Below are 27,745 nucleotides of genomic sequence, written 5' to 3'. Positions count from 1 at the left end.
TTGGTATACATAGTCCAATCAAACCTCTATTTTCCGGTTTTGAATTAAGTTGTTAGGTTATTTTTTATTTTTTTTAATAAAAATTATATTTATCTATCGTATATATTATTTATTAGTTAAAATCTTATAAATCTCAAATATAAAATATTTTGTAATAATAAAGAGGGCGGGTACCTATTTTCGAGATAATGAGTTGGTCTGAGTTGATTCAATACCGATCGAATTTCTAAGTTGATTCAATGCCGACCGAATTTCTAGGTTGATCCAATACAGATTGAATTTCTAGGTTGATTCAATATAGATCGAATCTGTGGTATCTAATATTTATGTGTTAAATTGAAACGTAATTATCTAAAATTGAAACATAAATGAAATAATGGAAGGAAAAGAAAAAGTAATAAATAAAAACCCATAATATTAATTTTTCGTTTTTTTTTTTTTTTTTAAATTTTAATTTTTGATCTTTGTTGAAGTTATAGATGACAATGACAATGAGATCCCAAGACGAAGGAGAAGGAATCTGTCCTAAAATCCCTCCTTTCTCCAATGGACAATTTTATAAATTCAGCCATTGTTTATGTAATGGGGACTTCTGCACCCTCGCCTTCCTTCCCAAATTCATCAACCTCCATTCCTTTTCTTCTTCTTCTTCAATTCCTTCATTTCTCTTCTCTTCTCTTCGCGATTCGAGTTCTTACAACGAAAGAATCGATCGTTTCAGCTCAAAAATGACACGAGCAGGTTCTCTCCATTAAGCGAATCTCGGAATGCGCTCACATCATTACCAAATACGGGCTCCAAGTTTTTGATTTTCCAATCACCACTTTCTCGCGGCTGATTCTCGATTATTCAGGTCTGCTTTGCCTTTCTCAGCAATCATTCTGATTCTCCCTTTTGATTGAATTGTTTGATAGGTTTTCTGCGTGATTTTCAGGTTGAGTCATCGAACTGTTTCTTTCTTTCCATTGTTTTATTTCATTAGGGATTTCTGTCGTTTTTTCTTCGTATAATTAAATTATTATTTTTGTTTCCGCCGTATTTATTTGTTGTTTTAGCTTTATGCTAATTGTTTATTCTTGTTGTGGCGGTGGAGGAATGTGAGAGTGGTCTTTCAAGAAGCTTTTGTTAAATCGTCGAGGCTCGTTCCAACGAATGCTGTACTATGCTTGATTTCCATTAATGGCGGCACATTCCTTGACGCGAAATCTTTGTTCGTCTCATTTTCATATGCAATCGCATCGCCCTTCTCAACCATTGCTTTTCGAAAACTGTTGCGGATTTCCTATTTCTGCGGAGCTTGTTCTTCGTAGTTTTCGGAGAAATAGATGCAATCGGTTTGGTCTAAGAGCTTGCGTTCAATCCCACAAAGATAACTGCAGCAATGGTTCGTTGGGAACCAATGCTAAGGGCCCAACACCTGTTCGTCGTCCACAGGTTCTTAACAATGTCGAGATCGATTTAGTTGATGGTATTGATCGCAGATATTCTACTACTGTTCAGGGGGAGCCCCAATGGGGAAATCCTTTAACGTTCCATGATCTTTCTTCCAGGGGAAAGCTTGTTGTTGCTGTTGACGTCGATGAGGGTTCGTATTTTCCTCTCCCATTTCTTATCTCCTTCCTTGGATTTTCATTTTTTTTCTCTTACTTCTTCATTGTAACATTTCTTCTTCTTCTTCTTCTTCTTCTTCCACCTCTGATATCTGTGTTTACGAGTGTTTTGGTGCATTGTGACAAAGACATGAAAAGCCCACTTGAGATCTTGTATGTTGATCTAATCTAAATGACTAAATCCATGGAATTGTTGGCTTAGATTAATTAATTAATTAATTTGATGATTGACATGCCTGAGATGACATAGATTTCAGCTACACTACATTGTTTATGACTTTGCATGACCATTGCATGTGCTAATATTGCTACTTATTCTCTGTACTTGATGTGAGCTGAGAATTCGGTTGTGCTAATAAATTATTGTACATGATTGTTTACTCCGTACTCTGATCTGATATTTGTATCTGCTGTTGTCCTGCCATCTTGTAGTTTTGGGGAACTTTGTCTCAGCTCTTAACAAGTTTGTTGCTGATCGTTATTCTTCAAATCATTCAGTTTCGGAGTATCATGTCTATGAATTCTTCAGGGTATAGTTTTGTTTTTGTGCTTTTTATTTGTTGGGGTTCCCTTGTGATCCTTAGTGTAATAGTCCTGAAGTTTCCCTGGGGAATATCTAACCTGCACCATTCTGATTTAGACCTTCGTTTCTGTTTCAGATATGGAACTGCTCACGTGACGAAGGTACAACATTTTGAGATTGACTTTTAACGACTTGTCATCTATGTCAAGATGGCCATATGATCATATAATGATTATTGTTTTTCCTGAGTGGAGTCATACATTTGACTGATTGATGGTTGCATATGCTTCTCAGACCAATAGTTTTTTTTTTTTAAAATAAAAAATAAAAAATTTGGTTTGTATGGTTCAGAGAAAGTTAGAAGTTTGAATTTAATCCCTATCGTCTTTTCCCGTTTTATGAGTTTGAAATTGTAGATTTGCTTTTGTAGTAGGCAGGATGAGCATCAAGGGGTTGGTTTCTTTGACCTTTTGTTAGTTAAATCATTGGACCTTCCAGTATTGTATTCAGTTTTTTTTTTTTTTTTTTTTTTTTTTTAAAATCTGGACCATTCTCACTGGAAAACCATATGATTTTAGTTTGTGTTAGTGCTGGTGTTACAAAATAGTATTTCTGTTCTTGATGTTTTTCTTGACAAAATTTAGTTAAGAAAATTTCTATTTTTTTAGTGAGAATTTTGAAAGAAAAATGGTTTGAGATGGTACTTCCTTTGTAACTTTTCTTGACTTCTTTGGGAGAACTTTGCAGTCTATAATGAAACACAATATGATCTTTACGCTCTTGAAGCTGTTTTATGAGATATTTCTGTCCATGGAAATGCGTCTCTACTTGGTTAATTGGTTTTGAAACTTGTTTCCCTGCTTTCTTCCAGCTAATCATCGTGTTCATGAGTTCTTTAAGACACCATATTTCAAGGTTGGAATCTGGCCTATACCGGGCGCGCAGAGCACGCTTCTCAAGTTATCGAGATTCTGTCATCTGTCAGTCGTAACGTATGTATAGCTACATTGGATCGTTTTGATGTGGTACTAATCCCTCCCCATAGATGATGTGAACTTATCTCATTTCATCTAATTTCAGGTCTCGACAAAATGCAATCAAAGAACACACGCTGGAGTGGATTGACAAGCACTTTCCAGGACTGTTTCAGGAAATTCACTTTGGAAACCACTTTGCTCTGGATGGAGTGTCTAGATCAAAGGAAGAGATATGCAAGTATGATAACAAATCTATACACTTTTATTTTTCCCGTGAATCGTAGCTTTAGGTCTCATCCATCCTCACTCGTATCGAATCATCCATTCAAGTTACAACATTAATATTTGTTATGTTCAACATATATAGGTGGATATACGTCTTAATGAGTTGAGCTATATTTGAGTTGCATTACTGTTTTATGAGCTGCTTTTTTAATTTTGGTGGCGCTGTGGACGATCTCACCATGCAGGTCACTTGGAGCAACAGTGCTAATCGATGATAATCCAAGATATGCGATAGAATGCGCCAAAGCGGGAATTCGAGTTCTGCTTTTTGACTATGAGAACTCGTATCCATGGTGCAAGACGGAGACGGAGGATCTGCCCCCCTTAGTCACAAAGGTTTATAATTGGGAAGATGTGGAGAAGCAATTAACTTCATTGGTTCTTTCTTCTTAGGCTTTAGAACATAATATTTGTCACCAGTGTTGTGATTGACTTGGAAGGAGTTTGTAGACCAACGCCAACACTGGTAACCTAATAGGAATGCTGTTTATTTGCACGATTCTGGACAATATAATACAGTCTTTGTACTACACAAAGGGCTTGTTTGAGTCTTTGGAATCGTAATCTTTCAATCCTATGTGATTATGAATAATTGTGTTTGCATTTTGCAATGCCAATCTATTGATTTATAAGAACATTGAGAACTTATACATAAATAACTTGTTATTTTTCATTTGTTTTTGCTTCAGTTGATATGATACAATAATGTCTCATCTTTGGAAATACCATATTTGTAACACTAATTTTTTTTATAGTAAAATTTATTCAACTTTTGATCGCATCGATATGAAGATGAGTTAAATTAATATGCAAAATTAATATGACGTTTTTATCTTACATGTTTGAAATCGGATAAGTCACTTTTACTTTTAAGTTTGGTCCGTTACAAAAATATCATTTCAAAAATTAAATAATTTTATCTTATTAATCAAATAATTATAGATATTTTTTATTTCGAATTTTGTGTCTCTCAAAATTGAAATTGAAATGTGAATTAGATCACCAAATAAAAAATAACAACCATTTTATTTGGTTGTTATTTAAGGGTAAAAACTTGAATAAATAAATAAAAATGTAAAAATAGAGTTGTAATTGTTGTAACATATTTTTAGTTAGTGCATTTCAATTAATTAGAAATGTAAAAGAATATTATGATAATCGTATCTATTTTATTGCAATTCAAATTCAAAATAACAACGTAAGTAAACAACAATACAATTTTAAATATAAGTAAACAACAATACAATTTTAAATAGAAGTAAACTACAATTTTAAATATAAGTAAACTACAATTTTAAATATAAGTAAACAACGATACATTTATATATTACTTAACAAGTTGAACAGACGATTTGTCCAGCTAGAATTCAACTGTCTCTATTAGCTTGAAACCATATGCTTGTAAAAGATCTAAGGCTGCACCATCAAAGAAGTAAATACCTTAGTAACTATGATCATTGTATGAACAGTAAGTTCTTAAAGTAATTGAACAGGGAAACTCGATTCCCTCGACTTTCACATGATTAATTCAGCTTGTCAACCTAAGCATAGGGCTAGAGACCTTTTGGCCTGGGTCGAGTCAGCTTGACTTATGAAAGCAAGTTTATAGGCTACTTCATATAAATTTAAATTTAAAAAGAATGCTGAATGAGCCAAACACGCAAATTCAAAAGTTTAAAAGTTTAGAAATTTATTAAACATTTTTTTAAGTTTATGGACCTATTTGACACATTTGAAAATTGAGAACTACATTTCTAATTTAAGTTATGCTCAAGTCAAATGACGACTCAGCCCAACCTAACTTTTCATCGTCAAAAGGCTTATTTTTCATGCAAAATGATACAATAAACATAAACCAAAACATTAGGAGGAAATGACATATTTGCGTTTACCTGGATTATGAACTTCAGGTTCAATAGGCCTTAAAACACCTCGCGTCTTGATTTTGTTTGTCAGTAAAAGCTGCAATGACATACTGTAACATCAACTAAAGTTGAAGCTTTAATAAAGATTATGGTAAAAAGAATATGTAAAGTTGGTTACCAAAGCTCCAATAGCTGTTGGAATACCAACAGTGAGAGCCATTGCACTAGTGGTCTTTCCATTCCAAGTCCTCCCAAATTCTAGTAACGTAGCCTTGCGACACTCTGTATGTTGACCGTCTGCCGATTCTACTTGTATTTCATGATGTAGAAGAACCATATCCTGACCATCATCACAAATGAACTTATTATATAAATTTTGACAAAAAGTTAAGATGTTCTTTGCGTACAGCTTTCTATAGATGCAATTTTAAGCGCATATGAATGGCACATGAATGGTTACTCTTTTTCAAACTAAAAATGCTGTTATTAAATATCAATAATATATGGTTAAGAGACCATTTATGTTATTTAAAAAAAAAAAAAAAACAGGAGTCTTTCCCGGCTACTCAAGGATTCGTCTTTTAAAATTCGAGTTATGAGGTGAAAGTTTGAGCGTCAGTTAAACTACGCTCATATTTGGCATAAATACTTCTCTCGTGCTGTGAGCTCATCAAGTCACTTCATTCAAAGGTGTTCTAAAACTACCGTCTAATTTGCAATGATGTCATCTTATAGTATTCCTTAAATAAGATTGAAAAATAATAATGGTTAATGTAACAACCCAGATCCACCGCTAGTAGATATTGTCCTCTTTGGACTTTCCCTTTCGGGCTTCCCCTCAAGGCTTTAAAACGCGGAAAGTTTTCACACCCTTATAAATGGTGGTTTGTTCTCCTCCCCAACCAATGTGGGACATCACAATCCACCCCCCTTCGGGGCCCATCGTCCTCGTTGGCACTCTTTCCTTCCTCCAATCGATGTGGGACTGCCCCCTAATCCACCCCCTTTTGGGGCCCAGCGTCTTTACTGGCACACCGCCTTGTACCCCTCTTCGGGGAACAGCGAGAAGGCTGGCACATCGTCCGGTAGTTAGCTCTGATACCATTAGTAACGATCCAGATCGTCCAAAGAGGATAATATCTGCTAGCAGTGGATCGGGTGGTTACCTTATTGCATCTCAAAATTATGAAACTAGATTATTGAAGAATTTTTTACATAACACGTAGCCATCTAATAAAAAATTCACATAGTAAAACATACTAAAATATGAATGAATATTAACAGGGAAAAAACAAGTGTACCTGCTCATTTTTTAAGTAGGATAATCTTTCTTCCATTCTGTGACAGGTAACATCAAATGCACTTTGGCAAGATGAAGGAATCTCTGTTGGCTCGTGAAGGCCCAAATATCTGATCCATTGTCATTGTTAGCCCGTCATGCAAAATATATAATTCATCTTTAGAGAAGAAAAGGAACTAGAAGAGCTGCATACACGATTGTTTTGGCTACTCTTACAGCAGTTTCTTGCTCTTTACAGAGTCCACTAGAAATAATGCTGTCACTGATGTCCTTCTCTCCAATGGTAGAGCCTTTCGATTCTCCTTTAATTTTGAGGAGCTCAAGCAAAAAATCTCGAAATAGTTGCCTCCTACTACTCCTAAGAAAGGAATGAACTTCCGTATCTAGGAGTCCAATTCTTGTCAGGGTTCCCATCACTTCGCTAAATCCTATACGTATTGACAGTAAATGAGTTAAAAAGACACAATTTCTTAGGAGTAATGATTATATTCGGCTTATATATAGTTAACCAGATTCCCTCGAGGGAATTAAGTCAGTCAAGGTTTTGAGTGGGAATCCTCGGTAAAACATGTTAGAAGCCAAAGAGAACATGCCTTCATAGCGTAGGGTTCCACGAAATATGGTCGATGCCTCATGCCCTATACCATATGCGTCTCCATAAATTAAGGAATTACAATTTGGAATGCACTCCAATGCAAATGCTGGAAGGTCAGGTAAGCGTAGCCTCACAGCAGAGTCATAAAGATCCTTTCCTGCAAGTTTGAACTGCTTGAATAAATTTTCTAATCAAGAATATAATGTGGTAATCATGGGTTAATGTCTAAACATCTTAAAATTATACGACCGAAGCAGAATATAATAGTTATTCGAAGAGTTGACTGGTAATTATCTAATCTAGAGAGTTATAAAGCACATCTTCTTGTGTGCAAGAGAATAATAAATAAAGTGCAGAGTGCAACATATTCTTGTTATTCCAACTTTTTCCAAGTGTAGACAGCTTACCTTCAACTTTTACTGTTTTTCCTTCATATCGATATGTAGCCGGATTGCTTCCAGCTCGAATAGCTTCAGCAAGATTCGAACTAACATATTTCATAAAGAAATGTTATTGAGTTTCCATAAAATTAGATGATGCATTTAATAAATAAACTATTTAGCATTGACAAATGTTCATCTTCACAAGGTTATAGAATAAGACAATGTCTTCAAGAGAAACTGAATGAAAATGATATAAATCTAAGAAACCAAAACAGAGAAGTTTTCCAGGAATATCTTGGACACTTCCAATGCAAACTGCAAATTTTGAACACTGAATGCGTGTTTGTGTTCATTTTATAAATGGGGCTTTCTTGGCCTCTTTTGTACAGAAAAATCAACAATACCAATAAGAAATTATTTCAATAGATATCTGAAAATTTTAACTACTAGATTTAGTTCTCAGGGAAAAACTTCTTAGAGTTTCTTAAAAAAGTCACCAACACCGTTTAAATTTTACTCTGGAAAAAAGTATTTACCAGAGAGAATATACAAGTCTCTGTACCATTACCATTCCATGCTAAGGTGATATTATCTATCCATTCTCCAAGCATTTTTTATTGAAGATCCGCCCTTTTTTAATCAAGAGTAGTCAAAGTTCATAAGTCGTTAAGACTAATGATTCTAACAAGTACCTGAATTTATATGCTAATGGATTGTTTGCCGATTCTGGAGAAGGAATTCCTCCACAATATGACATAAAGGACTTCACTCTCTTCTTTTGGAGATGTGACTGGTTGATCATCCTCATTGCTAACATATGATCTGAATCACGGCCCATCAAAGCACAAAAACTCTTACAAATTGAAGGGAAAAGTATAAAAGAGAAATTATCCGTACTAAAAGTAATATCTCGTATTCACAAAGTCAAAGGGCTTTACAAAACTAATATATATGCTACTCATTTTGGTTTATAAATTTGTGGACTACTGATATAATGAATTTTTTAATGCCAACTTAATTTTACACGAACTATGATCTAGAGTGTTATTAGAGACATGTCCCTTTCCATGCTTCATTTTTTCTTTCAAATCAAAGAGATAGGAACAATGAACCCACACTGATATGATATTGTCCACTTAGAAAAAATATACGTATCAAAGAAACTTTCAAGTAAAACGAAAAGATAAAGATGAAAATATATGTGAGTGGAGGTTTCTATGCATGGAAATCCATTTTCCGCATGTGGCTCTTTGAAGGTCAAATCTAGGTCAAATATCATTATTGTTGGAGATCCACATTAAAATCTAAGAGGTGACAATTTGGAAGGGTAGATTTTCGGAGGGTAGAACGTAAAGGTTGGTGCAGGAACCTTGCTGGGTTGTGAGTGCGGATGCTGTCTATGTTTAATGGTCCACATGCACCAGAAACTTCTAATAAGAAAAAGTCTTACAGGACATATGGAAGAAAATTGTCTGTCAATAAAAGAGGAATCGATGACATAATATCAGATTTCTTCCTTATCTAACCCGTCTAAAACCATAGACGAACGTAATTTTAAGATCTCGATGAGTCAAAGATTACATCATTACATTTCTAGACAAGCCAATCTTTCAACAGCGTTAACACAAACTAGAAGAAAAGGTTTAGGGTACCTATTCCAGGATCCAGACCCATCTCCCCAAGAATTGTTATACCAGCATTCCTGGCCTTTTCATCCAGTGATGACATGGAATCATCAATGTAGCTAGCAGTGACTAGATGCTTTCTAAGCTGTAAACAGAAGAAATAATGTCTGTTACGAGAGAACAGAAAAAAAAAAAATAATAATAAATAAATAAATAAAAATCTGCATATCTTATTTGTCCTTTTCAAATCTTTAGTTTCTCTAGTACTTTGACGTCTAATGATTGGAAACAAAAGCATAATTCTTCCTTATAAAACGAGACTAAATTTAAGTAAAATTATACATAACAACAATAATTATTATTTATATATTCTTTCTATGAAATCCCACGTCATTTGGAGAGGAGGACGAAACATTCTTTATAAAGGTGTGAAAACTTCTCTCTAGCAGACACGTTTTAAAACTTTAAGGGGAAGCCCGAAAGAGAAAGCCCAAATAGGACAATATCTGTAGTGATGAGCTTGGGCTGTTACACTTTCCTAGTAGTTTCTCATAACATAGCTCTCTCTTCTCCGAGTTCTGCCATGAACCTCGCAAAGGATGTATTCTTTCCTTACTAATATCTTGCACAAACATCTTTATCCACAAGAATAGATGAAACTCCTGTCACCTCAAGTTTCTTGAATTACTTAAACCAAAATATTGAGAAAAATATTCAAAGAAAAATTTAACTGCTCGACTTCTTCTCCACTGCTAATCAGATATTATAAATTCCGACAGTAGGTGAATTTTTCACCTTTAACTGTACAGTCTGAATTCTTGTCATTGGTAAAAACGGTTCCGAAATGATGAGAATGAAAAACCTTGCATGAAAATTATATTATTCAAACACTAGATAGTACCTCAATGCATGCATTTGCTACAGTAAGATGGCAACTAGGTGGCAGCAAACTTATAACGACTTCAACCTGAAAACGATTCGGCCAACACAAACTGATAAGAAAGCAACATGTATGTAATTTTTTTTGTTGGAAATATAATTTCGCAGCACTTAACTGGCTTTCAAAAGAAAATGTAAAACTAAGTACCTGTGAGATATACATAAAAAGTTTCTCAGAATCCGTAACATCAAGCTGTACTGCTGTTGCATTAGCAAAGTCTTCAGTTATCTAGAATGGCATTCAAAGACATGAAATGCTCATAAGCTAAACAACACGATATGCACGAACAGTTGAACTTATCAAAGCAGGAAATATGCACACAAAGGTTCACAGGGTGCATCAAAGTCAGTGTCAAACCATAATATTCTAGAAGTACAGTTCACTATATGCAATGACGGAAGTTTTTACCTCTTCTGCATCCTTTAGGTAGAGAGAAGCAACAATCACTTCAATATCATCCCAGTCTTCAGCATAGTGCTCAAGAAAAGTTTTCCAGAAACGACAACATGAATCACTTCCACTTGATACTAGGAGATCAGCAGCTGGATAACAAACCCGACCTGCTCCAAGAAGTAGAACAGCAGTCTTCCTTTTTCCATCTTTACTTTTAAAGCTACTCTCTTGAATTTTACCAATCTTCAGAAAAATCCTATTCATCTCATAATTTACGGGATTAAGATTTTCTTCAGGATTAGCCATCAGACTTAGAGAGTAAATGATCTTATCCAAAATCACTATATCATCAGCACCAATCTGTCAAAAGTAAGATGATCACTTAAGGAAAACGTGATTCTGATTAATGTCTGCTTAGGCATGGAGAAAACTTGTCTGACTGGTTCCAGAACCAAAGAAGAAAAATGGTTTACCAGACTGGAATAAATTAATAGTCACACAAAATAATGAATTTCAATGGTAAACGAGGGTTTAAAGCATGCAAGCAAATTGGTGTGCAAATTTTGCAGTTTACTTGTCAACAAAAGTTCTGCCCCTAGCACCTGGGAATTTTTTTTTAAAGCTACTAACAGAGACTATTACAAAAGAAGTTAAATAGAATGTAAGTAGCAACTAATAATCAATATTAGTAAAATTATACATGTGACATCTAACAAGAACTATCAGTTAGCATGAGCAGAATATGTTGGATCTATAATTGATATCAATACGTACTTTACAAGAAATTGTCCAGTTCAATTCTATCAAAGAATTATAAGAAATGAGATAAAGCTATCGATACTGCATGACATAGAATAGAAATTTTGAAGGAAAATACTCATCAGAATAGATCAGTTTGTTGGACACGTTAAATCATCTCTCCTATATAAACTGGATCGGGAACATGCTTACTTCAAGGTCTGAGTGTGACATAGCATTTGCATTCTGGCCCACTTGACAGTTAACCAAGTGAAATGAGCCACCTGCTCCTTCAATAATGTCTAAGGCCTCATTTATTAGAAATTGATCGAACAAATGGCCACTCAGAGACACCTAGAAGAAATATAATTAGGATTTACTTCAACCATAATATTTGTGGATTGTGGGCAAACCTGAGAAACAATATTTAATAGACGCTTTCAGCGACCTACGTGTATGTTGAACTTTTTGTTGGAGTGGCCATTAGCAGCATCCTTGGATAATTCTCTGAAAGTTAAGAAAAATAGTTTTACGTATTAAAGCATTGCATTAGCCATAAGAACGTTACCTTTAATTTTATAATTTGCACTTAATATCTTAGAAACAAGTAGCTTTATTTTTAATAGCAAAGCATATAATAAAAAATACGTTTAACGATGCATTTGTTATATGTTGAAAGCATTCTCAGGCTCTTAGGCGCAAATTTTCTGGACAGATTTATAGTCAACGCTTTTAAATTTCTGGGTTTTGACATCAACTTCCAGAACTCCAATTGTATTTATCTGAGAACCATACAACTATCGTATGAACCAAAGATAAGCGCCCGCTAGAGTCAAAATGATACCGCAAGGCAGTAAGTGCAGAAGCTTACTCAGATTCAGACTTTCGAATACGTGGTATGTATTCATACAATGAGGTTAGTGCCCCTGCATGGGCTATGCAAGCTCTCCTCAAATGCGTAGGTAGCTTTAAAATGTCGACAACAGAGGCTAGACTGCCAACAAAATCCGATAGGATGTCTCCAAAATGCTGAGAGGCCTTTAAAAAATAATAAGATATGTCAAACAGAGATATTAAGATTATAAATTGCAGTCATATACTAATACTATATTATCTCAACTGTATAAATCTAAAAGTGGAGTAATTAACTAAAATTCCAGCAAAAGAGAAGTATGCAATCACCTCTTTGGCAAACTCTGTCGGAAGAACGTCAACAGCTGAACATATCACACCATTTCCGTTCAAATCACGGTGGTACGAATCATTACTAGGATCATATCTGAAAAGTATACATTTTTTACAATTAAAGAACTTCAAAACTTCTAGTCAATAAAGATGAAATATCCGGATAATTCCACCCAAAACCAACCAATAAAAATTAATGATCACAATGAGAGGGGGATAAGGGAGTGACTGTCTACAGACTCTACACCATCTGACCCGAAGTACGTACGAACAATAAGGGAGTGACTGTCTACAGACTCTCTCAAGACGAATCCCATAAAAAAAAAACAACAGAAACAATCCAAACAATTTCCTTGCCCCCCACCCACCCCCAATGGAGAAGCACTTTTTTCAAAACGGAAGAAAGTGAAGATGATCCTAGCTTGAAGAGAAACCTTCCTCTGAAAGAGGGAAGAATGAAGAGGGAAAATGAAGAATTTTTTTAAGCAGGGAAAATGAAATGTTCTTTTAGGGAAAATAGCACATCATCTTGATTATAACAAATACCCATGAACTGTATCTTGTGTACCTGAAGAAAGGAGAGTCAAGTGACGTTGTCTGGTTAATGAATTCTATTGAACCTCCAACATCACAAGTTATATCTGAAATTCCAACAAGAGGGCATCCGCTTTTCATTAGATCTTGAAACTGCATGGTGTTCAGCAACCGAGGAAATCTTCCCTCCCAATACATGCAATTCACTACAAAACAGCAAGGACATTGACAAAATGTAGCAGATAAGCATGCAGTTGTATCCAACCAAAATAATCATCATGGTGATACCTTCCTTTTCAAAAAAGAGTAGGATGTTAAGGTATGCATTCATATCAGTTGCATTCCTTGCTATGAAAAATGAAAATCATTAGGAACCAGATCGTGACCAGCTATTACCATTGCACAGGTCATAGTTACCAGATTTCTTTTTCCTGATTTTACAGGACCAAAAACTCTCTTTGGAAAGGAGAGCACTCTGGGTGTGCCATTCTAAATAACTTTTAGCGAAAAAAAGGTTTGTCACTTTGTTATAAGAATTAAAAAATGATATTTTCAGAATCATGTTCATATAGATATTCATTATGTATGAGAGAAGATTTTCATCATTTATATGCTGCCTAAGTTTCATACGTAGTGCAACGCAATGAATGAATAATCTAAACTTCATTCAGGAATAAAAACAGACAAGCGCACATGCCAAGGCACGTACACATTGAAACAAAAGGAAGTTGTTATCCATAAACTAAAATGCAAAATGCACCGCCTTCAATTAAGCTTGCAGCTTAAAAATATATTTCATGAACCAATCTCTCTGTAACAAAGATTATTAGTCAATGGGGTATGATCATAATAGATCCGGAAAGTTGGAAAAGAAAGTGGAAAATGAGAAAAGGTAAAAAGAAATCTGACTTTCACCAGGCCAATTAAAACAAACAATGTGAGTAAATGTGTCTCAGATGAAATAACAACTAAGGAAGAGGAAGCATACCAATAACAGAAGCATATGGAGCTATCTTTTCATGGAATATAGGTCTATAATGATCTGGATGAGCATAGTAATCAACCTGAAAAATAAGATAAGGACTGGAATTTAGGTTTTATTTTCTCCCAGAAAATCATATATCAAGCAATAAGACTGCAAAGACATTGAAGCACTTAATCACAGATAAAGAAAAGTGAAGCACTTAATAGCAGATTCGAACATTCAAAATGAACTTTGATACGGGAATAAACAAGAACTTTAAGCAATATAGTCGTCTGGCAAAAGGACATGCAAAATGCTAGAGGAGCCAATAGATCATGGGAGTAAAAAATGAACAATAAGAAATAATTGTCCTTGTCAGAAACAGATTCATGGCATAATACTTCGTAGCTTGCATCTTTCTGATTCAATCAGAGGTATTTGGATAATTCGCCAACACCATAGTCAATTAAATGCAACTGTAACAGGTGTAAAATTGGGAATCATATCATCAATAATTTTCGGAAACTGATTTTACATTCCACTTATTAATACCGCGGCTGTACTCTAGTGTTTGAAAAATGATGTGGATGTGTATCCACGTTATGTATGTACATGATTTCCGTGTTGCAAACTTATCCTGACATGATGCTCCCCTTCTATGAGCAACTCATCCACTCTCAAATCAATTGATATCCATGCAAAGCAAAGGGAATTGTTTATATTTTAGATTTCAAGGGAAAAATTGTAGAATCCAGATTCCCAATTGCACATTCGCTCAAACAAAAGAAAAGGTAAATAAAAACTTACTCTATCAAAAAGTTTTGTTGAATCTTTGTGTTCAACCATGTGTTGGCAACTCACAACACAACCATATACTTGGAAGACCCTTTTCTTTGTTGTTTTATGTTGGCGAAGTTCCACATTCTAAAAGCAGAGGGAGTAAAACAGTTGAGAAAAATAAAGTAAATAAAAGTTGCTCAACAAAATAAATCATCCTCCAGATAGAGGAAGAACATGCTAATATTCTAGAAGCATAAACAAGCAGTGAACATTGTGCCATGGTGCTCTCGCATGGAATACAATGCACGAGAATTTAGCACTAATCATTGAGACTTGTTTGATTCAAATTATCCTTCAATGTTCACTACCAAAGGTGAAATCATCAACACTCGAAAATGATGATGATCATCATCGATATTTAAAACACACACACAAACAAAAAAAAGTTCAAAGTTGATAGACGCACAATTTAAATTACACGAAGACTGCAGAAGATAATTTCAATTATTAAAATTTTGATGTAAATACTACAAACTCCAGACGCTAATTTTACCAATCAGTGTATTAAAAGTCCAAATCAGAAAATGAGCATCTATGTAGCAGAAGAATGATGCTTGCTTACGTATTATCAACTCTCGAACTTTCTTATTGGACGATGATCAATTGGTTCATTATTGAGATAGGCTAGTATGTCAACCAGATTATATCATTCAAGTCTCAGAGAATCTAAGCCAAAATTTGTAAATAGAATATATGACGGGGTACCGGAACCCACCTTCCCACATATTTCTGGAAGGTTACTTGGATCCACAAAAGTGTGAGGAAGAAGCTTGAATATTTCTTGCGCTCCCTGAGAAACTACAAAAGAAATAAAAGGCAAATCCAATTTATAGAGAATGTATGCAAACCAATGTCAAGGTCACTTAATGAAATTATTGATACGCGAGAAACTTGAAAGCTGATGACAGAAATTCATTAATTCAAAAGACAAATGATTTTGCATATAAGGATATACATTGTTGATGCACAAGTTTTTAGCTGGACAATTTGGTTTTATCAATGAAGCTGAGTTGGATAATCATGTTGATCAGGATTCGCCAAAGGATGACACTTAGAGACTTGGTTCTGATAATCAGTGACAAGATTTGCAGGAGATTGTAAGTAAATATCGTCATACGTCTGGTCATATGAAACATGAATGTTGAAAGTTGTTGAATAATGATCAAAGACCTCAAATTGCTCAAGTTGCTTCCACGAATGAGACATCTAAGAGATCAATTACTATTTTTGCAGATGATTTTCCTAAATTTCAATTGTACCAAGAATCATTGCAAGCATCCTCTTCATCGAATCCTATTGCAACTTTTGTTGAGTCAGGTAATATGAATCATTGTCTTCTTACATTTTCTATCAAACGGGCCATAGACTTTGGTGCCACAACCCATATGACAGGTAATTCTAACTTATTTTCTACCTCTTTGTCACCTACCCTCTCTCCAACTATCACTTTTGCAGATGGATCGACATCCTCTATTCTTGTATCTAGCACCCTCACACCCTTTCTTCCTTTTTCTATTAGTGAACTCACTCGTCACCTTAATTGTTTTATATTATTTTTCCCTGACTATTGCTTGTTTTGGGATCGTATGACGAAGAAGATTATTGGTAAATAATATGAATTTGTAGGTCTTAACACTTTTGATAAATTTAGTCGAGCACTAAAGAAGTTTGGAATGAAGAAAAATATGTATGATTACTCTATTTTCTATCGATGATCTAAAAGTTGTATTACTCTGTTTGTTGTGTACAAAATGATACATCAAGTGTATCTTCTTTTAAAACTTTCTTTTAAGATCAGTTTCATACTAAGAATATAGAAACACTCAAGTATTTTTGGGACTTGAATGATGAGAAGCAAGAAAGATATCTTTTTGTCACAATGGAAGTTTTCACTTGATTTGTTATCTGAGATAGGAAAATAGGGAATTAAACCATGTAGTACTATGATGATACCTAATTTGCAACTCATCAAAGAAGGATAATCATTTAAAGATCTTGAGAAAAAGAAGATGTCTTTTTCTCACATTAGTCCCACACATTATCGAGAAGTGTAGTCCCACATTAGTTAGTTAAGAGGAAGATCAAGGGTTTATAGGTAAGGAACGCTATCTCCATTGGCATGAGGCCATTTTGAGGAAACCAAAAGCAAGACCGCTCAAAGTAGACAATATCATACCATTGTGAGGGTCGTGGTTCCTAACATGGTATCAGAGTCACGCCCTTAACTTAGTCATGCCAGTAGAATCCTCAAGTGCCGAACAAAGAATTTATGAACCTTGAAGGTGTAGCAAAGATGGCTCAAGTGTCAAACAAAGGGTGCATTTTGTTCGAGAGCTCTAGAGAAGGAGTCAAGTCTAGATTAAGGGGAGGCTTTTTGAGAGCTCCAAAGAGGCCTCCGTGGAGGCTCTATGGTGTACTTTATTCAAGAGGATTATTGAGGATTATTGAGAGGGGTAAAAAGAAAGATTATGGGTTTGTAAAGAACACTATCTCCATTGACATGACGTCTTTTTGGGGAATCCAATCATGTGAGTTTATGCTCAAAGTGGGCAATACATATCATTGTGGAGGGTCGTGGTTTATAACAGAAGATTGTTTGGAAAGTCGAATTAACTAATAGTGACATGACCAAATATCGCTTATTTAGCAAGTGTTGCAAATCATTATATGTCTTCACCTAGAATGAATCATTGAGTTGCAATGAAACGAATTCTATGATACCTAAAAGTTGCACTTGGGGGTGGAATCCTACAGGTAACACAAAAGTTGAATGTTTTTCAAATGTTGATCGGGTAGGATCTAAAGAAGATAGATCAACTTATAGATATTATGCTTTTGCAAAAGGTAATTTGGTATCGTGGAACAGTAAGAAACAAAATGTGGTTTCATGATCAAGTATTTAGAGAAAAGATAGAGCTATGTCACACCCTATAAGTGAAATAGTGTGGGTACATCAACTTTTAACTGAGATAGGCTTCAATATTACTGTGCCAACAAAACTGTAGTGTGGTAACAAGAGCACACTGAACATATTGAAGTGGATTACCGTTTCATTCGTGAGAAAATACAACAGTTGACGACCACAAGATATGTAAAGATTGGAGAACAACTGAGAAATAGTCTTACTAAAACCTTAAATGGAGTAAGGGTAAATTATTTTTGAAACGAGTTGAGCATGGGTGACATATTTGCTCTACCGTCAGGGGAGTGTTATAATATTATTATTATGTATAGTTGTCCTATGTTCTTTAGTTTAGGGTTCTCTTGTGTACCTATATATGCGTGTGTGTCTCTCTAATGTAGAATAAATTGATTGTTTTACCCAATACTATTTACAGCTCTAACCACTATGAATTATAAAATGGACAATCAATTAAAATATAAAATACCATTTCCTGAAGCCGTAAACACCATGACCAAAGGACAAATCTGTGGTGGTAAGCCCTGTGTTGCAATCTCCTCGCCCACAGATATTACCGCAGCCTTGGCTGCAGCCAGGGATGGATACGTGTATGACAAACCCAGCGAGAGGAAAGGAGTGGAAATTCCAAGGCTCAAATACCCTGCGCAGAACCATTTTTGGGTATTATCAATATATATTATCCTAGAGCATACAACCATCTCCATGCTTTGTGTATGGAAGGAAGCAAATATTCAACTCAAGAATTTTGAATACTCTGAATTTTACATAGAACTAAAATATTTTGGTTGACAACCACTCTCATGCAAAACTAAATTAATAGGGGGAATTTGAAGCATAGTTAGATTATTTTTGTTTCTAGAAGGCAAATTTTCTTAGAAAACAAAAGCCTGGCCAGATGACTTAAAATTCAATTTATTATCCCAACCTACTCAATACCATCCACCCACACTCCAATCTTCGCCATAAAAAATATTTTTATCCAATTGACAAGACATGACAACATCATATATAAAAGTTAAAAGAATCTCCAGGAATGAAGCATACTCTGTCCTAATCCATGCAAAATGTCTATAAATCCTGCTCTGCCAGCATATTTTCCAAACGCAAGCAACCTTTTTCCATGATCTCCAACTATAAGCTCGTAATCAAATAATGATGCCTTTTCTGATAAGATCTGAATGCCAAACATAAAATTAGAAGAAGAGCATTTGCCAAAAGGAGTTTATAGTTATCAAGAAATAAGGCAACAGTTGTGGTACTTTGTCTAGTAAAGGCATGTTTTCCTTTTGCGCTTTGTGAGTGTGGGAAAAGAAGGCATAAGCTCTATCAGGAAGAATCATCTCCACCTGCAAAAACCTGAATTAATTGTCTGTTTTTCGCAATAAACAAAATGGTCCAAGGTAAATAAAAAGAACTTGTCTCACCTTAGGTTGTTTGACACCCAGAATTAGACCGCATTCTGACAGATCTTCAGAAATTTCACAGCCGACGTCCTCGTATTGTGCATCATGATAAATGCGTTTGGTAGATGGCTGAATAATTATACGAGATATTCCAGTTTCATTCCGTCCTACGTGCAGAAGTCGAGCACAGTGTGCTGGGCATAGAGGCACCCTTCTTTCCCACTTGCTACAAGACTCCGAAAAAATCCCAACGATTCCATTCCCGAGCATCGTGTCAACTGCAGTTGTCAAAATCGAACAACGAACATCGCTTTTGTATACATGCAACCGATACTAACAGACAGCTATACCTACAGTCCTGCTCTTATTTTTTTTACCGAATAATGGAGAAACAAAACCACTAAACCACTGAATTACTAAATAAAATTCTACACCTGAAATCTATAAATAGCAGTTCATCATAAACCTCGTAAATTCCTTGTCCTCTTCTTTATCGAGATTCTCTTCGATTTGATGCTATTGCACGTTTTAATTTACTTGCCAATAATGCAGAATTCGCTAAAAGAAAATTTCGTTCAGATTCAAATGTACACAACACTCAGCAGGCTATCTTCCTCATGCATTACGTCCTTCAAACTCATACACATGCATAGCATCGAACCAAGTTTCGCCACAATTAAACACAAATCAAATGCACGTAAAAATCAATACAAACACACACATACGCAACGCACATTACCAAATAAGTAAAATCAAACGTATCCTCAGACTCAAAGTCGAAGCAACGCAGAGGTATCCACCGAAATCCACAAAGCCGGACCGAAACGTTCGCGTTCGAATGTGTATGCTGGACAATATCAGAGACGCAGAGAGAGATCACGAAATGAATGCGTTTGTGTGAAGATGACTTGCAGTGCACGGATGTTTCATCGCTTGAAAATGGTAGCGTCGGCCATGGAAGGAAGAGCTGAGCTGACGGACTTTTTTGCCCAAACGGAGAGAGTATTAATACTACGACGAAAATTTGGATGAGGACAACGTGTTAGCAGAATCAGCAGTTTAGACACGTGGAAATGGTGAGTGAACCCGCTAGTTAATAACTTATTATTAAATTTTAATATTTATAGTTAAATAACGAAATTAGTTACAATTTAATTTCTATAAATATTGTTTTAATAACTTGATAGCATTCCGATATTATCCTCTTTGCTCTTCTCCTCAAAGTTTTGATAGGGGAAGGTTTCCACACCATTATCCAACGTGGGACATCAGAGTCCACCCCCCTTCGGGGCGAGCCTAGGGGAAGGTTTCCACACCATTATCTAATGTGGGGCATCACAATCCACCCCCCTTCGGGGCCAGCGTCCTCGCTGGTACTCTTTTCTTCATCCAATCAATGTGGGACCACCCCTAAATCCACTCCCGTTTGGGGCCAGCGTCCTTACTGGCACACTGCCTCGTGTCTACCCCATTCGGGGAAGAACGAGAAAGATGGCACATCGTCCGGTGTCTAGCTCTAATACCATTTGTAACAACCCAAATCTATCGCTAGCAGATATTGTCCTCTTTGGTCTTTCCCTTTCAAGCTTCCCCTCAAAGCTTTAAAACGCGTGATAAGGGAAGGGTTCCACACTATTATAAAAGGTGGTTTGTTCTCCTCCCCAACTAATGTGGGACATCACATCAACATAATTTGAGTTACATAATTTCAGTTAAATTATATTCGTAGAGATATTTATTTAATTTGTCAAAGGTATAAAATTTCTACTTCAATCCGAATAAAGGAGAAAATATAAAAAAAGATTATTCTTCGTCCTACTTCGACCATGTGTCGCTCTACTTTTATAATATAAATATATCTATATCAATATTTATATAAATGTTCAATATTATTTTTTTAAATAGATATATGGATTAATTAGGATTTTTTTTTATTTTTTAATAAAAATTATTTTAGAAAATGAAAATTACTCATTAAAAATTTCTTCGATAACTCAATACTTTCAAATTTCAAGCCGGGAATTTCCATCCCTAATTTTCGAAAATGAAATAAATTTCTCTAAAATATTTTAATTATGTCTAAAATATTTTAATTATGAAGATAAAATGACAGAGAATAAATTCGAATTTTTATATACCACTGGCACTGGTCTACTGCATATCCCACTTTTTTTCTACTTTTAATAATTCAACGGCATTTTAATTAAATATTCTTTAACGACTTTTAACTAAAGATTTTTTTAACTTTAATATATATTTATGTTCTATAACTTATGATTGGAAATTAAATAATTAAAACAAAATTTAGAGATTTGTTTATGAAAATCGAAAAATGAGAGTTTGAAGTGGGACTCATTTCGAGTTGAGAATGTTTTTTGACCTAAACAAGGAAATCTTTTTTTTTTTTTTTTTTACCTAAACAAGGAAATCTCATCCATCAAAATACCCCGTCATTCATATACTTTCTTATATCTGAGGTGCATTAGAACGTGTGGTTAAAAATAAATGGGGAGTTTGGCTAAATCTGCTTAGAGATCTTGTAGGGGCTATATGAACCTCTCTCTAAACAAACATTAAGCTTATTTATTGGACACAAGATCACATGTTAAACTCAATATTTAAACAAGATGATTCCTATTGGGGTCAACAAGAGAAGAGAAGGGTCAGCCGATGATTCCTATTGATGTCAACAAGAGAAGAGAAGGGTCAGACTGGTATCAAGCGACGAATGAATCTTCTCCATCTAAGGGCAGTTCTGAGAGACTCATGTACCCGGGAAAGAATCCACATTAGAGGTGATTAGAAAGACAATCCCATCTACGGAAGAACACAATGGGGAAGATAGTTTTGAGAAGGAGAAACGGCATCAGTGGAGTTCGCCTCAAAATCAAGAAACCAAATAAGGTTAGACATAAAAAAAGCTATGCCCATGCTTAAAGCTAAGGAAGAAGAAGAGGAAGAGGAGAGGGACTAATCGAGTGCGACCAACGACTTTCTTTCTGAAGTAAGCATCACAAAAGAGGGCGACAAAAGAGGGCGACATTCTTAGCAGGCAAGAAAGATATAAGAAAATACTAGGAGATAGGAGAATGCATTGTAGAGTAACAGATGGGAAATTGGAGGATGCATATAGAGTCAAATAGGAAAGATCATTCGGTTAAGAGAGAGAAGAAAAGAATTATATGTTCTTCTATATATGTGGATGTATGGTAATTTACAGTTAAGTTGTGAACTTACAGGCATAAACATCGTAGTAACTAGGAAGTATGAACTTTAGATCAGAGCTTCCACAGTTCATAGCCATGGAGACATCTGCTGTACAGTGAGGAAGTTGGGTCTCATTGCAGAATGGAATAGAAGTCGTGAAGAGCAGAGTACAAAGGCTCTGCAGCCCTGGGTCTGTCCACCGTCCCCAGCAGAATGTCGGAGGTGGTTAGATAAGGATCACCATAGAAGCGTAGATTTGTACTCATCCTTGTTGCAACCACGTTTCCTTCTAATGATACTCCAACAAATGCGCCTGTCAAGAAGTAATAAACTAATGCATCAGTTACAAGTTTTGGAAGCAATGAGACAAAATTGAAGGGACTAAACTTATAAGTTCAAACACGAGAGCTCAAGAACTAAACTTATAATTTATGCTAACTTTTTTAACAAAGATATCTCCACTCTTGCGGTTTATGAAAACAAAATAAGAGCTCAAGATCTAGTGAGGTTGATTCCACTACATAAATCAATTTAGTTGCAGCAATCATCATAAAGAACAATAATTTAAACAACAGAACAAGCGGTTAGGACTAATTCCTGCACGATCCACAAAGACGGTTTGGAAGTAGTAAAAAGCCAAAAGTTCATGGATTACTGATTGATTATTCAATGATCAGATACGCTAGCTTCAGGAAGAAAATGGCATGAAATCCAAGTAATACAGAAAATGCATAATCTGATCAGGATACCTTTGCTACAACTATATGTATAGCACATGCCAGAACCCCTGTCTCCAGCTCGGAGATCTGCTTCCAACACCCTACCGACAGGACCAGCAGCGACACTACACCCAGCGCCAAGTGAAAAGTGCATACGGCTACAGAACGTCTTAACAGCTTTTGAATCATGAAGGACGATAATGAAATCCATGAGCTCACCTCCAATCTAAAAGTATCAATGTTACAAGAAATTTAGAACTTAATAAGCATACAAGACTCTTGTTCCATGGACAAGAAACCAAAATGTATGCTGTCAAATTATCCAATAACCGAACTTACCCGTCTCTTAAGATTTAAAATTCTTCCAGAAATTCTACACATGTAAAGAAAATTGAAGTAAAAGTTTTTTTACCTGGGCACCCCATCCTAATCCAACGGATAGTATGGCTGAAGGGGCAGACCACGAACCATCTGACCTTCGGGCAATAACCAACCCAGTGCCAAATTTGTAAGCAACCAACACTCCACCTTTAGCGACTGTCAAAATAGCAAGCCCTTTGGCCCCCTTCAATACAGCCCATGGTGTAGACTTTTCAGGATTTAGTCTTGAGACCTGTACAATTCAACAATCTAAGAATGTCACAAAAGAATAGCCCCACCATAGCTTAATCAATCACAATATACTTTATAAATCTCACTGATTAAAACGACAATTGAATTGCAGTTTAAGTTATCATGACTTCCTTGAACAACTAAGATGCATAGTAAGCACACCTGGAAGTATCCTCTTAGTGTTTTGGATGCTTTGTATATCTCATATTCCATGGACATACCAATAGGGAGATTTAACCACCCTCTTGTGCTCGTCCAGTCCATCACATCATGTTTCGCCCTTTGCACAGCATTGCTAGTGCTGTTAATAAGTATACCCTGTAAAGGATCAAGCCTGTCATAGCAGGCATCGCATACCCTCTGTGGATTTCTCTCTCTGAACTTAATGGGCATTAAACACCTTCCCTTTGAACAGGCTCGGCAGAAAATCCCTCCACAAAATCGACAATGATGCCTACCCCGAGTGATTGCAGTAAAAGGGGCAGTACACTGCATGCAAATTGAAGAAGAGCTATCTGGAAGCCACTCCGGGGGCTCAGCCTCCAAAACATCTTTATAAGCATTATAATTAATCATATTCGGCTCAAGTAGAGGTGGGGCACTGGGAATGTAGACCGATGAGTGCAAATAGGTATCTCCATTTTTTTCAGACCCAAGGAATGAAACATTTGAACTGGGAACTTGTTTATCAGAGGAGACATCCGAAGATTTATTCGCGCCAGTCAATATAGCAAACATCCCATTCAAAACATTTTTTAAATTAACCTCTGGACGCACACTATCTTGCTCTGGGTTATCAAATTCTTCACTTGAATCATACCCGTCATCAATAAAGTCTTCAGATTCAACAGGAAATTTCGAGTTCGTATGGAATGGCGCACTACCATTAGGTTTGGCCCAGAGAGAATCGCAGACATCATCGCCATTCGGGAATGTATTACCCATTGCAACATTAGAAAGGGAAGAATATGTAACTTTCCCGTTTAAGGTAGCCATGAACAACAACAATCGCGTTCAATAACTGAAACAAAGAACACCAACTGTAAGAATACAAATAAATAAACTAAAAAAAGAAAAAGAAAAACCAAATTCTTCTTCAAAATTAGTCGCGTATGAACTTCAGACAAATAATTATTTTCCACCCCAATATGCGAGTGTTGGAGGGAAAATCATCAACGACTAACAAGTATACAAAAAGCAAAAAAAACAAGAAGACGCTGAATTCTGAATTAGAATTTCAAAAACCTTATACTTCCAAGGTCTAAGTAGAATAATTCAAAATCTAGGGTTTTCTTCGTTCGACTATGCTAGAACAAGGAAACGGCCTATAAAACTAAAAATTTCGAAGGAAATCGAAACGAAAGAAGACCGAATTGCCCTACCTTTCTCCCATGAAGATTTCAGTAGAACGAAATTGATCTGTAAACTAGGGTTCGAACTGGAGAAACGAGCGAGAACGACGATGGCGGATGAAACGGGAGAGAATTCGCGACCTCTTCCGAGGATTCAAGCAATCTTTTCTTTCGAATTTCGCATTTTATATGTATCGTCTACCACAAATACTTCAGGGTGGGGAAATGTTTGTACATATGCGGGGAGAACACGTGTTGTATTTATTTTATTTTTTAAAAAGTTTAAATTACAAAATAGGTTTTTAGAAAATAAATAAATAAATAATAATAAAATTTACTTTTATAGCTTGAAAAGTTATAATTTTATTTATATGATTGGACAAAATTTTATAAATTGGTTGAATAAAACTTCCTAAGTAATAATTTAAATTATAAATACTAAATTATAATTTTATTGAATTTTTAGAGCCAAATTTGTAACTTAATATACTTTCTAATATTCCATTTTAGTTTTTATATTTAGGAACGAGTAAATTTAGATGAATAAAATCAAATTACAGAAAGAATCAAAGGTCAGATAGACCACCTAACAAAGGAGAAGAGAAGAGAAGTCCAAATTATAACGATTCTAACGTCTTTTAAATCATTGAACTGGAACTAAAATGAACGATGATCGAGGCATTATCGAACCATTATTCTTATTATTTCTATTTTTTTTTTATAAACTGGAACTAAAATGAACGATGAACTGGAACTGGAACTAAATTTAATGGTCGGATTTTTGCAACTTTCCTCTTAATTTAATACTCATCTTCTTCTCTATATGGTCAACAATTTTACAATTTTACAATTTTAAATCTTCAAATTGATCCTAACTCGCAGAAAGAATAGAGATTGTTTTTGAACATGTAAAATCACTTTTTGTGATATTCAAAACCGCTCCGAAACATCCTTTTTAATTACTAAAAGATCATATTTAAAAGTATAACATTAAATATTAAATTGATTTTGAATGACTAAGGTTAATTTTAAATATGACAAAAGTAATTCAAACTATTTCAAATTCATTCTCAAAGATACTCACTCAAAGGAATTGAAACTAAATTAAATGTGCATTTAAAGAGTTATCGACATCCCTCAAACTTCAAGAAAACATTATCAACTTCCCGAGGGAAAAAAAACACTTCTACACCTCCCCGAGTACTTTACAAAACAAGACATGTCAATCATGCACATATGATATGAACTCACGTCTACACCGCCCAAAAAGATCATAATTATTCAAAGCGAAACGCTTCAAAATTAGGCGTGCCACCTTATGCGCCACCATATAAGGGCACCTTGCCTTGGCAATTTCTATGATATTATGACCGTTATGAAATGGCATGATTAAAGTACAGATATAAACATCAAAATCAGACTAACTACCCTAAAGGGTAATCTATTCTTCCTCTGTCATTAGTTGGAAAATTGGACGAAAATATAGAAGCAACCTCACAGTAATCCCCAAATGAAACGACAAGAACAAATATGAAATGAACAAAAGTAACGACATTAGTTACCGGTACGTGAGTTAATTAGCCGAGAATTGGAAAGATGCGAGTAATGTGTTCCAAGGGAATGCTGTCGGAGGATTTCTTCTTCAGTTCAGGATGGTTGAATTCGTTTGGTGGTATAACAATAAGTTGGCCCTTCCCGTGACCTTTACCTTTCTCAAGAATCCAACCAGAGTTTGCAACTTGGTGCTCAAGAAATTTGTCCAAAGATAAGCCCTCAATATTGATTGCCTGTAACATGCCGACGTAAAATTTAGAATATTAACACGGGATATTGAACATATAGTGCTACAAAGTATCGATTGAAGCAAAAACTCGAAAACGACAAGAATTGGGGTGATGGGTAGGCATCCTCTATAGCATGTCAGACAGGAAATAGACAATGCAAGGTTACTTGGAATAGGATTTATGGTATAGTTAACAGCAGAGAACAAAAATTATGACACCGATCACCAACCGAAACATTAGGAGTGCAGCAACGGCAAGCCACATACAAGTGAACATTATTGAAAATTACAGCAATACCAGTTTTATTTATTTATTCATACCTCAGCAAGCACAGATCTAGGAACCTTTTGATAAGTTAAGGAAAGAACATGGACTGCATAAGCTTGAATAGCTTGCTCAAAACCTGCATCATATGTTCATATTAGGAACAGCCAAACAGAGGGTGATCTATATATAAAATGGGTCTGCAAATCCCAAATCATTTATTTTTTGTATCAGCTGTGGCCCACTCCAATACTGCAGGGAGACTTTGTGCAACATAAAGCCAACTACTCTAGGAAACATAACAAGTGAGAAAAAGATATTCACTTATAAGGTTTACCACATGGAGGCTCGAACCAAGGCATCCCGGGAAACTTCCCTCCAAACTCCTCAATATGTCTTGAGAGAATTTTTTTCACTCGTGGTTATGAAACTATAAATATATCCTAAAGACTATCAAGATAGTACCGAAGACTGCAAACAAACAAGTTTCTGCTTTGCAGTTCCCAAGTACCTGGCACAGCTTCAACTATGTGGCGGTTCTTCGCAGCTTCATCCCAAAATTGACGGAACTTTCCAGTCTACACATGGATAAGATCGAAGTAGTCATAAATTTCGAACGAGAATGCTCTCAAAAAACTAAAATTTAAGGGCTAATGAAAAACGTAAAAAAAAAAAAAAAAAAAAAAAAAAAAAAAAAAAAAAAAAAAAAAAAAAAAAAAAAAAA

The 27,745-nt window shown here is 35.4% G+C and overlaps 4 protein-coding genes across 6 annotated transcripts in view; 1 reads left to right on the top strand and 3 right to left on the bottom strand.

The window, feature by feature from the left end:
• The first annotated feature begins 827 nt into the window (after positions 1 to 827).
• On the top strand, positions 828 to 4,006 carry LOC111436047. 2 transcript variants are annotated; one of them, XM_023073739.1, is made up of 7 exons: positions 828 to 853; positions 1,094 to 1,585; positions 2,043 to 2,140; positions 2,270 to 2,294; positions 3,005 to 3,125; positions 3,214 to 3,348; positions 3,581 to 4,006. In XM_023073739.1, exons 2-7 carry the CDS (start codon positions 1,180 to 1,182, stop codon positions 3,786 to 3,788), a joined length of 993 nt encoding a protein of 330 aa, XP_022929507.1. In that variant the 5' UTR covers positions 828 to 853; positions 1,094 to 1,179; the 3' UTR covers positions 3,789 to 4,006. The 2 variants fall into 2 exon arrangements, with proteins under 2 accessions (XP_022929507.1, XP_022929499.1); XM_023073731.1 differs by having other exon boundaries at positions 837 to 934.
• A 616-nt stretch (positions 4,007 to 4,622) lies between these two features.
• LOC111441122 (alpha-aminoadipic semialdehyde synthase-like) lies at positions 4,623 to 20,066 on the bottom strand. 2 transcript variants are annotated; one of them, XM_023078049.1, is made up of 25 exons: positions 19,823 to 20,066; positions 19,105 to 19,361; positions 18,940 to 19,026; positions 18,725 to 18,854; positions 18,147 to 18,320; positions 15,473 to 15,555; positions 14,725 to 14,841; positions 13,942 to 14,017; positions 12,988 to 13,159; positions 12,417 to 12,513; positions 12,106 to 12,272; positions 11,687 to 11,741; positions 11,448 to 11,588; positions 10,512 to 10,856; positions 10,251 to 10,331; positions 10,065 to 10,130; positions 9,191 to 9,308; positions 8,231 to 8,360; positions 7,563 to 7,642; positions 7,154 to 7,312; positions 6,754 to 6,988; positions 6,562 to 6,670; positions 5,439 to 5,600; positions 5,288 to 5,357; positions 4,623 to 4,811 (listed from the first exon to the last, which is right to left on the bottom strand). In XM_023078049.1, the coding sequence occupies exons 2-25, from the start codon at positions 19,351 to 19,353 to the stop codon at positions 4,756 to 4,758; spliced, it is 3,159 nt and encodes a 1,052-aa protein (XP_022933817.1). In that variant the 5' UTR covers positions 19,354 to 19,361; positions 19,823 to 20,066; the 3' UTR covers positions 4,623 to 4,755. The 2 variants fall into 2 exon arrangements, with proteins under 2 accessions (XP_022933817.1, XP_022933818.1); XM_023078050.1 differs by lacking the exons at positions 11,448 to 11,588; positions 11,687 to 11,741; positions 12,106 to 12,272; ... (8 more) ...; positions 19,105 to 19,361; positions 19,823 to 20,066 and adding an exon at positions 11,271 to 11,429.
• Positions 20,067 to 22,213: 2,147 nt separating this feature from the next.
• On the bottom strand, positions 22,214 to 25,170 carry LOC111441097. The gene is made up of 5 exons (XM_023078021.1): positions 25,004 to 25,170; positions 23,784 to 24,642; positions 23,422 to 23,622; positions 23,040 to 23,235; positions 22,214 to 22,603 (listed from the first exon to the last, which is right to left on the bottom strand). The coding sequence occupies exons 2-5, from the start codon at positions 24,615 to 24,617 to the stop codon at positions 22,422 to 22,424; spliced, it is 1,413 nt and encodes a 470-aa protein (XP_022933789.1). The 5' UTR covers positions 24,618 to 24,642; positions 25,004 to 25,170; the 3' UTR covers positions 22,214 to 22,421.
• Positions 25,171 to 26,250: 1,080 nt separating this feature from the next.
• Positions 26,251 to 27,745, bottom strand: part of LOC111441150 (eukaryotic translation initiation factor 3 subunit K-like) — a 3,434-nt gene continuing 1,939 nt past the window's right edge. The window contains exons 6-8 of the mRNA XM_023078095.1: positions 27,533 to 27,599; positions 27,078 to 27,160; positions 26,251 to 26,760 (exon numbers count right to left, since the gene is read on the bottom strand). Of these exons, the coding sequence (XP_022933863.1) occupies positions 26,551 to 26,760; positions 27,078 to 27,160; positions 27,533 to 27,599 (360 nt within the window). The 3' untranslated portion in view covers positions 26,251 to 26,550. The remainder of the gene's footprint in view (positions 26,761 to 27,077; positions 27,161 to 27,532; positions 27,600 to 27,745) is intronic.

Source organism: Cucurbita moschata, unplaced genomic scaffold, assembly GCF_002738365.1.
Source record: "Cucurbita moschata cultivar Rifu unplaced genomic scaffold, Cmos_1.0 Cmo_Scf00003, whole genome shotgun sequence".
NCBI classification, from domain to species: Eukaryota; Viridiplantae; Streptophyta; class Magnoliopsida; order Cucurbitales; family Cucurbitaceae; genus Cucurbita; species Cucurbita moschata.
Note: the sequence above shows the minus strand (reverse complement) of the source record. Positions and strands in the feature narration are given on the sequence as shown.